Source organism: Cupressus sempervirens, chromosome 10, assembly GCF_028749045.1.
Source record: "Cupressus sempervirens isolate cs-2001-9-10 chromosome 10, ASM2874904v1, whole genome shotgun sequence".
Classification (NCBI taxonomy): domain Eukaryota; kingdom Viridiplantae; phylum Streptophyta; class Pinopsida; order Cupressales; family Cupressaceae; genus Cupressus; species Cupressus sempervirens.
In genome coordinates, this window is record NC_143127.1 from 564606962 (window position 1) to 564619800 (window position 12839).

The 12839-nt window shown below is 37.8% G+C and overlaps 1 protein-coding gene across 5 annotated transcripts in view; it reads right to left on the reverse strand.

The window, feature by feature from the left end:
• Positions 1 to 12839, reverse strand: part of LOC149535137 (P-loop containing nucleoside triphosphate hydrolases superfamily protein) — a 280366-nt gene that overhangs the window by 120626 nt on the left and 146901 nt on the right. For all 5 annotated transcript variants that reach the window (XR_016358029.1, XR_016358030.1, XM_089807307.1 and 2 more), the window contains 2 exons: positions 767 to 943; positions 492 to 577 (listed from right to left, as the gene is read on the reverse strand). Coding sequence is in view for 3 of the 5 variants with exons in the window: in XM_089807307.1 (XP_089663433.1) it covers positions 492 to 577; positions 767 to 943 (263 nt within the window). In the remaining 2 variants the exon portion in view is untranslated. The remainder of the gene's footprint in view (positions 1 to 491; positions 578 to 766; positions 944 to 12839) is intronic.

The window sequence follows — 12839 nt, forward strand, 5'->3', positions numbered from 1 at the left end:
CATAGCTGTATGGGAAGAGAACAAATCCATTACATTTAAGTAAGATCAAACAGTGAGGGAGATGATGATGAAGATATTGATAGAAGTGACTCAGACGAGGAGGCCAAGGCCCCTTCTACCATGAAGAAAAGTGAAACCCTAGCAACAATATAAGTGTCCCAAACAAGTACTTTCCAAGTTCAAGGCACATTACAAGGACGGAGCATTACCATACTATTGGACAGATGATCTGCACATAACTTCATCAATCACAACCTCGTTACATCGCATGGGATGCCCGTCACCAAGAAAAGGGAAGAAATAAAATTTTGTATGTAAGTATTTAAAATTTATTGGTCAATGCCTTCACCAGAAAGCTAGAATATACATTAAGCAAGACAGGGTACCATAAAGGATTACATGTTTTCCATAAAAGGGTCACATTTCAAGAAAGGAAACTTGCAGGAAACAAGTGAAATGTATAATATGTAGTTAAGACAAATATAACTTACCCAAGATTTAGAAGGCCAGCTACAGTTCTAACACTGATGTCAAAATCCACCTTTGGTTGTACTATAAAATTCCCTTCTCTGATTGGCTGCTTTACAAGAAAATACGAGAAAAATAACATTTATATTATTTAGCCTATGACTTTCTAAGCTCTTTATAAACCCAAACCAATACACCATACAAAGCCAAATCCTGTGGCAATTCAAAACTAACACTTCTACTAGTGAAAAAGGAAGAAACTCGTAAATGAAGAATTAAATGATTTTAAGATGCATACCTCTCGTATCAATAAGGCAAACCTTCCTTCACACATTCTGACACGTATACAATCACTTTCTGTAAGTTTCCCATTTGAAGGTAAATTCGGTAATCGTAGATAAATATCAGTAAAATTCTGGACTGTGCTGCTCATCTTTTCTTTGCCAAGAACCCTTATTATTTCTACAGGTGGGACCTGGAAATAACCAAAATGTAAGTCATGTATGTTTGTTTTAGCTCAACCTTAGAACTGACTGTTGATGCATCTCCCTGATATTGAAAACTTAAAGCACTATAATATCAAGCTGAAACCATCACTCATCAGAGCATGATATATTCCAAAATCTGTACTAGTTTATGTTGAGGTAGTTATATTCCGATATTTTTCTATTCTTTTTATGGCATAAATTTCTAAACCTCTCTACCATGAAACTTTTGTCAATACAGTAGCCACAGAATGTCAGAGATATTCAATCAACTATACACTAAAAAGAAGAATGTGTAGGCTGTGCTAGACATTTGACAACAAACACTGAAGAAAAGGACAACAAAAAAATCATGCAAAATCTAGTTTCCTTACTTTTTGAAAGCATAATTGTAATTAATCTTTTTTTTAAAGAATTAGTCTGAAAAAGTTCAACCTCAATCAATGAAACCAAATTTTCTAGGCTTGTCAGGCTCGCAAGAAGAGGAAAAACCTCCTTCAGCAACATTACGCACAAATTCTTTACTTCCACAATTGTAGCTTCTAGTAGATAGTTTTCAAAATGCATCAAAAGTTAACTTTCCCCCTCCACACACAGATGCACACAAGCAATCATGGTTTGAAATGCCAATTTTCAATTTGAGAAAAAGATTAAATCAAATCTTGGTAATGGGCATGTAATAAACTATATTCTTACATCTGTGATACATGGGGCCAACCAATGTTTAATGTGCATAAAATTATTTGTTTAAAGAGGGCCATTAAATGATATAAGCTGAAGTCAAAGCCTTGTTTCTTAAGAAAGAAAATGAGGGACTTAACTTCATTGCTTATGGTTTTTGTCCAATCTCTTATCGTCCACGTTGCAAGGACCTTCTTTCTATCTATCTTGATGCTAGTGAAGAAGAATTTTATAAGGGTTTACTTTGGCCGAACAACAATTTTGATTCTTAAGTTGATGTAATGTCTCCTTTTACCACACCATGATCAGTGGTTTGGATTAGCCTGTCAGTGGTTCTCATAGGCTAAGTCAGTTGATTAGAGGGTCTCAGTCGGCAGAGCTAGAGGTCGATTTCCATATTAGAGGACAAGAGTGTTCATGGTTGCTCTTTATTTGGTTCAGGTTCACATACTTAATCTTTACAGTGTCTATTCAGGAAAATTGGTATTTCTATTGTTAGCAAAGCACCTGAATATGTTGTGCAGTTATTCAAGGACTTACTATTTATAGTAATTCAGTTTTGCACTATTACTATATTTGGAAGGGCACTCGGATATGGCTTGTGCAGTATATATATCCAGATTTATTGTTGATTCCTTGGAGGAGATTTTATAGCATAAGTTCATGATTATTTTATTACTTTATTAATAATATATTTTAAAAGGGCTAATTTTAAAATAATAAAATACATGGGGCCAATTGATGTTATTAATGTGCATAAAAAGATTTGTTTAAAGAGGGCCATTAAATGATATAAGCTAAAGTCAACACTAAAGTCAACGTCATGTATTTTAGAAAGTAAATGAATTCATAAAATTGAGTCGTTTAAAAGATTTGTAAAGGAAGCCTCATGATTGAACTTAATGGAGGGAATATATAAAGCCTTCTCAAGAATCGATTCATTATGATGAATTGATTTCTTGTCTTAATTTTGGCATGGGTTCTTGGGATTTGGTGGTTTTGGTTCATGGGTTTCACGGCTCGGAGAAGGTGGATTGCTTCGAGGATTCCCCATTTGAGGGGTTGATATAAACACTAAAAATTTCTTTGGCAGGTGGCTTATCTCAGAGGTACATCCATGCTTCATTTGGTGAAAGGAAATTGAGAGTTGCAGGGTTATTCAGAACGGTTTGAATTAGTTTTCAGGAGTATTTAGTGCAGAGATTGTTCTTAAGTGCTAAAAATAAAGAAACACAGCATATTGACGGTGTTTGAGGCAGTTTGAAGGCAGCCATACCATATATTCAGCCACGTGAGCATTATAGGCATGATGCCAGGTTTATAGGATTGTTCGCATGGCATCTTGTGGTTGCATTTTAGGTTCAATTATCAACACCTAATGATGTCCTTACATCGGGTGCAAGCAGCAAGCAATCTTGTAACAGAATTCAAGGTAGTGTCTCATTCCAAGTGTTATATAAGTTGAAAATTTCACCTCTTGATGTCAATAAATGCAATTGTATTTCAATTAAATTACACAGTCAATAAAGTTGAAATACTTCTCCTTTGATTTGAAAAATACTCTATAATTATGATATTTGAAGGAGAAGATGCCGGCAGACCTGTTCCTAATGTTCATGAGAATACAAAACCTTGTGATAATCGTGGAATTTCATATTGCTTCTAAAGATTAAAACGTTAATCCATAACCAAAGGATGTGATGGAATCAGGATGAGGAACTTAAACAGTACTCCTTATGTTATTTGGCACTCTTTTAAAATAGGGAGATGTTCAAACATAGCCTACAACTGGCCACAATAGATGAAGGGAAGGTAGAGTACCAATACAAAAATGGTGTCTTGTAGGACAGAGGTTCCAATGATTGTGATTGCAAGGTTTTTAGAGATTCTTCATGTGCTCCAATTCTTAGAGGCCTAGGTCACTCTGTTAAACGAATACCACTGTCAATAAGGAAGGTATTGACACCACTTTCTTACGAATCAAAGAAGGGGCATACACACAATTTCATTGATTGCTTTTGTAAAAGCCAAATAACATCGTTAGGGTATATGGATGCCCTCAGGGTCCTAAGAAAAGGCCATTGTTTTTGTCTGAAGGTCTTGCATTTCTAGAGTTTATATGGCAAAGGCTCTACCTAGAAAAATAGGTGATATGTCCAAGAAAGAGAAAATTCTTGACCCATGTTTCCAAATTTGAAGGATATTGAATTGGGTCTAATATGTTGAAAGAGATACAAAAGTTCTTAAAAGAAAATTATTACTTGCCACCACATAAAGAACGATTGTGTGACCCTAAGGACCACATCAATTCTACAGTTAAATAATTGTCGTATAAATAGTTTGCTAGGGAAGATCTAATCAGAAAATGCCTCACATTTGAGGAAACTGCATAGAGGGAAGAAGTAGGATATCAAATATAAACTTAAGGAGGATACATAGGACTTCTTGGGTTCTTTGAAAAACAATCCATTCTTGAGTGCCGAGGTGATACTAATGAGGTAATCAATGAACTCAATGCACTAAAAGTAATGTTCCATTGCTAGCAATACCGGGTTGTTCGTGCTACACGGTCTCAATTGCCCATGGTCAATTGCCCATCTTGTACGGCCTCAGTTGCCTATGTTGCGCGGCCGTAGTTGCCTATGTTGTTGTAATGTTCCATTACTAGCAGTATTGGATTGTCCATGCTACAAGGCCTCAGTTGCTCGTGCTCAATTTCCCGTGTTGCACAGCCACAATTGCTCGTGTTGTGTGGCCTCAATTGCTCGTGCTACGGTAGTCAAGGGAGGTCGTCCGGTAGTCCAAGGGAGGTCATATGATAGTCAAAAATGTAGTACGGTGATCAGGTGATGTGGGGTAACCATGGGGCTTACTTTGTATGGTGAAGGGTGTACAGAGAGGAGTGGGAAGTCAATCGTATGGTCCAGGAGGAAGTCCATATGGTGGAAGTTGTGGGTAACAGAAGGCAAATCCATACGTAGACTATTATTAAGACGACTGAATGGAAATGGGCCGTATGGTGTGTGCAAATGTATGGATGAAGTCGTGTGGTGGCAGAAGAAGAGTTCAAACAATACAACCATGAACAAGATAAAATCGAATAATGGAAAGTGAACATAGAGATATTCAATAAATATTTGTAGACAAGATGGTGCTCCGATTTGCTAGATCCGAGCGAAGTATTACATGCAACAAAATAGGGTGAAGGTTGACTCTCCCCGAAACCGGAATAGCCAAGTAGGGAAGATCTTTCACTTACAAAATGGCGAACAACAGAGAATCCCAACGAGAATTCACAGTACAAAGAAATATAATCCAAATCGCATACCTACGACTACCTACAAGCCATGCTTAAATACTCGTTGGGAAAAACCTTTCCAAGGGTGTACAAAGATAGCCAATGGCAACACTTACCAATGGAAACTAAAACAAAAATGGATCCGAGATATACTAAATCAATCGGAAACACACATACAAATATTAACTTGGGGCCCATATTAATTAATTAAAGTAACTAATTAAAGGTCCTTTTATTTAAATTCTAGAACCAATTAATTAATTAATTTAATTTAATTATTACATTAAAATTGGGGACATTACAGTAAAGGATTACGCAAAAATGGATCAACGCTTATCTCCCCCCACATATATCAAGATGATTTTCAAGGTTATCGTAATCCATAGATTTTGCTAATGAGAGAGAGAGAGAGAGAGATCATATCTCAGAGGTTTATGGAAGAGAATACCGTACAACTTCCCTATTGTGCACAGAACACTACCATACGCCCAATTTATCTTCCTAGAGGTGACGTTGGGAATGGAACATTACAACTCGCATGGATCGAAGCTCGCAAAAACAATCTCCAATGTCTACCAAGGGAATAAAGAACATGTTACCAGCAGCCACCAAAAGAGCTCTAACTCCAATACAATCATTATGTAAATAGAGGAAAAGGTCCACAAATATGCCTCAAACATAACCCCAAGCTCGTAGAACATGGGGTCCACAAAATGCAAGCTCGAGGGTAAACAAAAAAGTGTCCCACACTTTGATACCAAAAGAAATATCTACACCCAACTTCATCTTCCCCAAAGGCTTCCAATTCATCAAAGACAACAGAACAAATCTAAAAGTCCAGCAGCTCTACTTCATCCATTCAAACATCAAAATCTTATGAATCTCAAAAACCCAATCAACATGCTCACTCATAGGTACAAACTTAACAACCAATATTTCACTAACAATTTCTACAACTAATCACAACCAACACTAATAACATCCTCAAACATGAAATCCATGTCAGCAACATCATGAAATTGCAAACCCAAATCCACAATAGTAGTAACATCCATATGATCAATATGTAGATCCATGTCCACATAAGCAACAATAGAATCCCAAACCATTCAAGCAACAACATGTGAATCCAAAACCATATTCACATCAACAACAATAGTAGCTCCTCATCAACAAAAGTGCAACCCTCATCATCAAAAATGCAACCCTCATCATCAGCGATCTCATTGTCCACAATAAGATGCTATGAATTCCCATGTCAAATAATCCATCTTCTCATGAAAAACAAAAGATGCCTCATCTTCAGCTCAATCAACCTTTACCTCTTCCTCAACAGCAAAGTGTCTTCTTCTCTGAACAATCCTTCGAACAGGCTAGACAACTGTAGTTCTAATCAATAGATGCTAACTCAAACAAGACCATCGCCTTTTCAATCCTCTAATTGAATTTTGCCCAAAACGGATTCAACTTATCCACAAGGTTCCTCTCTTAGTGCAAGTGAATCACATCGGCGATCTGTTCACCCAAGGAAAAATTCATCTCTCACATCAAGGTTTCACAACCAAAACAATCCATCTATGAGTCCTTTGCACTTGCGAGCCAAAATTATGATCTTCAACCTCACAACAAAGAGATCTAGGGCTCCACAGACAATCAATCCACCACACAACCAGCACAAGATCGAATTTTGCTCTAATACCATCTGATGCAGTGCAAGGCAGGGTGTACCCCCCTTGGAGGTGACCTAGCCCCCAACAAGTAACCACACAACGGAAATATAACATTAACACGAATATTCAGATCCAAAATAACACTTATTTCATAATAGCAACATAAGGTTTACATCCAACATGTCTGGTTGTAAGACCTTCCCAGTTACGGCCATTACAAAGAAGAATAAAACTTAATCCTCATATGCGAAGCTCCGTCTCCAAGCTATCCTCCCTCACAATGCTCTTATCTACTCCATGCTAACAACTTCCTACTCTAGACATCACAAGACTGTTTACTTATACCAAGCAAGCCACAAGTTGGCCTGACAGATTACATTAAAGAAACACTCAAGCCACAAGTCGTCTTGGGAGATTAAATAAAATTAACACTTACGACTGGTGTCAAGTTTTACAAAAGTAAATAACTCATAAGATAAAAAAAACATTATGTGGCCTTAACCATAAGGCCACATGCCATCTGACGATCCAGATCCAAGATCATATCAGATAACTCCCATGGATCGAAGCTCGTGAAAACAATCTCTAGAGTCTGCCCAAGGAAAAAAGAACACATTCCCAGCATCCACTAAAAGAGCTCTAACTCCAATAAGATCACTCCAATCATTATACAAACATAGGACAAGGTCCACAAATATGCCTCAAACATAACCCAAAAGATAGGACAAGCTCGCAAACTATAGGGTTCACAAAATCCAAGGTCAATGCTCCTGCATCAAAAAAGCCTTAGTATTTTATAATGTGTGTCGAGTCTTCCTTTTCTATACACGCCTCACTTTTTAGTGATATCGCTATGTTTTCTATAACGTAAGCATTTTTAGTGACATCACGATATGTTGTCATTTGTCCCGCTCGTCACAACCATTGCCTTTGTTTGTAGTTAAAATTTCATCAAGATACAATGGCAGTTACGTTATTGATTGAAAAAATGTTTGATCTTTAAGTTTAGCAATAACATGAGATTTATCCATGTCCCCAAGTCTAGAAGTGGGTCAACTAGGCCTTGCTTTTCCCTCCTTACATTGGTTTACGGATCTGACAAGGTCGACCAGATACTAACATGTGGAGATATCAACGGCGCTGCGTCATTTGGTCTATCGAATCGGGCTTCTGAAGTAGTTAAAGATAGAACATGTCAGATGTTGGTTGCTATATTGCTTGGAAAAGTGGTCTTTAAAGGTAGCTATATAGTGAGATTTCACCACGTGCACTTCATCTCCAATGTGAAGTGCTTGGTGGGTCCTGCTACGGTGGAAGATTCCTTTTACCTCATTGGTCCACACAATGATTAGTTGGATTCCTATCAGAACCTATCGGAAGGGCAGATTCAACTACAATTAAAGGTTGAACGATGAAGGGTCCTGTCGGACAGGGACCTTTTAATATGAATTAAAAAGGAACTTGAGCAATAAACAAAGCTAAACAAAGGCATATGTTAAACTACATGAAAGATCTAATAGCTTTTGTGTTATCTCCTTCAAAGTTGCTAAACATATATCTTTAGTAGTATAGCATAATTGTGACACATGGAATCGCTTGCCCTATGAGCTTTGAAAGGTCAAACAATGATGTGGAGTTTATTCAGCGTTATTCTCATGTTTTATTGGTCAAAGATGGTGGTCCAAGTTGGTGATGTGGATTTTCAACGACAATAAGAAGGATTGTGAGTCATACATGTCAAAGTAGATGAAGATCAATGGCAAATATTCAAAATTGAATTAAAAAGTATAAAAGTGACAGTTCCCTTTAATGTGTGAATTCATTTCGCACATGTTGCGAATTTTAGTGGTTTTCTGAGGTAATTTAAATCATAATTTTGCAATTTTTAATTCATCAAAAGCATTTGTCTCAACTATTTGAAGCTCTAAAAATTCAGAACTAGGGTACATTCATAGAATTGAGAAGGAATTTCATAAAGAAATAGAAATTTTATGCCCTAATTTGAAGAGTTCTCTAATATTTTCTCATTCTACGAATTGGATGCTAGGGTTTTCCTTTATGTAGGGTTTTCCTTGTTGCAATAAGTAATTTGGGACCCTAGTCTTGTCATTACCTTAAGAAAGAAACCCTAATAGGTGGAAACTGTGAAATTGTAACCATGCCTCCATAAACCCACTTTTGGAAACTTAAGTACGAGGATAGGCACCTTTTTTTATGGTTTTCTTGATCAATTTTGTAGGTAAATGATGGAGAAGTTGTCTCCAACAAAATGAAAGAAATTAAACAAAGATATGTCCTAGCTTAACAGAAAAATATAGGTGTGTAAGGGATTCTTTCATGCCAACTCCACCGTTAGAAATTTTCAGAGAATGGTATGGTTAATGGAACATGGGAAACCTGCTTTGGAAGGCATGGCTCTATGACTTGGGTAAATTGGTGGTCCCTACAGTGTTCTTGGATGTCCGCATATTACTTATGCTAGCAAGCAGCTATGACCCAATTACTAAGCAAATCAGAGATTTCGAAGGTGAGACTCCAGTAAAGATCAACGCCACTAAGATTAAGGCTACTTTTGGTTTGAACGACATATCCCCAAACATGGATGACATTGATTTCAAGAGATTTGAAAACTCCTTTGATTACACTTCCTCGAAGGTTTTGGTAAAGATTATTGATGCACATTTGAATTGTAGATGGTACAAAACTCACTATGAAAGACTTCGGAGAGAAGCTCTGTGAAGTAAAGAAATCTGAAAAATCAATTAGGGATAAACACACTTTTGTGTGTCGAGTCCTACGATTACCAAATGATGGATATTTCACCAAAGCAACTTTGTGGGCATGTCTTCAAATCCAGACCCCCAAATATGTTGCAATTTATAACTATGTTGCATATTTGGAGGAGAAAATAAATGAGGGATTGACATTGTTGCATGATGGGCAGGCCCCAAAGTTTAAGTGGTATTCCTTTGTTATGCATATGATCCTATACAAAAACATGCCATATTTCAGAGAATCCATGACTTTGAATCTTGAGGAGGAAGGTAAGGCATTCCCAATTCAATTGTTGTCTACTATCATGTCCCCTCACTGGCCAAAGCCAAGCTCTATTCTATTTGATGACCAATTTGCTAGTGCATTAAGGAAAAGACTAGTAATAGCTTTGGAGAGAATCCCATCTCCTTTGGTTAATTCCTTGAGACCTATTGAGTGGAATGTTTCCCTCCTACCTCCCACCATTGGGGAGATATCATCCCTTATCCATACAGTATTGTGTTTAGAATTTATGGTTTCCCAAGTGTTCCTCTTGTCATGCTTTTCCATGTCACTTTAAGAATAGAATTTTTAGAGATAATGAGACAAATAGGGGAACTACAGGATAGAGATCTTCCATGTAAGAAGGGGCAAGGAAATTGGTTGAGGTGTCCCTTGCTAATCAAACTGATATTATACTAGGGAATTTTTTTGTTAAATGTTTTGGTTAAATAAGCAAATCTATGTCATTAGGATTAAAGTCTAACTCTGTGACACATATTAAAAAAAACTTATAATCATGACAAATGCATGTAATAAGCAATCTGTAATATTCCCTTTATTCAACAATATATATGATACTGAAGTTACATTAGCAGAATATATATAAGGGAACGTTTGGAACCTGAATAAGTGTGAATCGCCAACGGTTCTTCAGAGCCCTTATTTGCTGCCGAATCTCATGAACAGTCGGTTTCTTTCATAGAAGACAGACCAACTGTATCGAACCCTTGGAAAAAGATGCAACCCGTGAATAAGTCATCACCAATTCCTTACAATATGTCCGCCGGAATTAATCGCAGACTCAGTGAAAGAAACCTGCGGATGGTTGCCGTTTTATTAAGTAAATCGTCCAACCCCTAAAGCGATCGAGCGGATGAATCGCCCAAGTTCAGACCCGAAATCCGTTTCCAAATCTCTTCACGGAAATTGGTGCCTGCGAGTTTATTGTTGCCCGAATTTTCGTCCTAGCAATATTACTTTTTGGTGCCGAATTAATCACAAGGAAGGTCGCCGGAAATCAGCTAGCCGCGCTCTTATTTGCTTCGAAGGAAATCGTTGCCTGTAATTCTTTCGTTATTGACTGAATTTCCTCCCTTTCGTCATGAGATGTAAATCAGACTCTGGTCTGATTCCAACCGATATTCTTGCTTCCACTGTAGATTTCTTCAATCCTGCACTAGCTTGAATGCCGGTGATTTATTCCTCTCAGTTAATTGATAATGCAAAAAACCTTCACTTGGCCTTAGGCCACGGATTTCAACCCTAATGAGATGACTGTAATGTCACCTCCAGTTTTGCAATAATTCAGGTGATATCTCACACCCTCAAAATTGCTTATCGATGGGAGTTTTCGTTCCCAAAGATAACTCGAGAATTTGCAGACCAAATGACTACAAATTGCTCCAACTGAAGAAGTAGAATCCACAAAACCCGCTTGTCCCAATGGGTGCCTCTTGTCCTCTATTTATTCACTTTTTTGAGAAGTTGCTGGAAGCTTCCAGAACAACTTATTATAATAACTTATTATAATGTATTTTATTATTAATTAACTTTATAAAATTAAATAAATAACTTTATAAAGTTAAAGTACAATCTCAATTCGTCATTAAGACAAGTAGGCCCCACTTACTGGATAATAACTTTATGAGAGCAAGAATGTAATCATCTGTCAACAAAATGACTCTCTTCCAAAATTATTTGCCTACGAGAGTCAATGATAGGCAAATCTCTGGTAGAAGTTATGTCGCTAGAAAGGGGACATGACAATCCGCCCTTCCTGAAATTGCTTGTCCTCAAGTAATCTTAAAGCTGGATGCTGCAAAATTGTTTCATTTTCCCAAGTGGCATCTTCAACTAGTAGATCTTTCCATTTAACCAAATATTCTCTGATCCAAAATGAATTCTGGCACTAAGATCAATTTCCCTTCATCATCCAAAGGAGGTAATACTGTAGAAGGTACCACATTCTGTCCTAGCGCCTTTTTGAGGCATGACACATGGAACACATTATACACTTTGCTATCTGCTGGAAGCTCAAGCTCATAAGCCAATTCGCCTATTCGTCTGGTGATCCTGAAAGGCCCATAATATCTAGGCTTGAGCTTTTCTGACCCACTTCTTTTAAGAGTAGATTGCCGAAAGGGCTGAAGCATGAGGTAAACCATGTCACCAACCTCAAAACTTCTCTTAGTTCTCTTTTGATCTGCATATTGCTTATATTGATTCTGTGCCCGAGCGATATTATCTCGAAGAGTGCTAATAATATCTTTACTTTCTTGAATCAAATTCCCGGCACGTGGAACCCGGACATCCCCCATCAGCAAGTCAGTAAAGCTCGGTGCATCATACCCATATAATGCTCGGAAAGGTGTCATCTGAATTGACATGTGAAAAGTGGTATTGTAACAATATTCACACAAATGAATCCATCTTACCCATGCCTTCTGCTGATCAGCCACGTAATTCCTCAAGTAGCCTTCCACCCACTTGTTTACTATCTTCGTCTGTCCATCAGTCTGCGGGTGATAACTAGTACTGGGTGTGAGCTCAGTGCCGCATAATCGAAACACCTCCTTCCAGAAATGACTCAAGAATCTGCTATCCCTGTCACTGACAATACTATGGGGTATCCCATGTAACCTGAGAACTTCTCTGAAGAATACCTCAGCTACCTGTACTGTTGTACAAGTCGTGGTGATGGGAAAGAAGTGAGCATATTTCGTTAGTCTATCTACCACCACATAAATGCAATCACGTCCCTGAGCCTTGGGCAACCCTGTAATGAAATCCATGGATATGCATTCCCACTTCTGTCTCGGGATGGGAAGTGGTTGTACGAGTCCTGCTGGGAAGGTGTGCTCCTGTTTATTCTGTTGACAAACAGAACACTCACGAACATATTGCAAAACATCCTTCTTGAGTCCTTTCCATGTAAACCGTTCCCACACCTGTCTATATGTTTTGAAGTACCCGGGATGACCAGCTATGGGTGAATCATGAAGAGCCTGCATAATAGACCATTTCACCTTCGATCCTGGGACTAAAAAGATCCTGTTCTTGTAAATGATCAAGTCATCCATAAGTGAATACCTGGTGTCAACAATTGTCCCATCAACTATCCCATATGCCCAAGAGTCTCTAACATACTCTGCAACAATCAAATGCTTCCAATCCTTAGAGATCGCAATCATCGCACTAAGT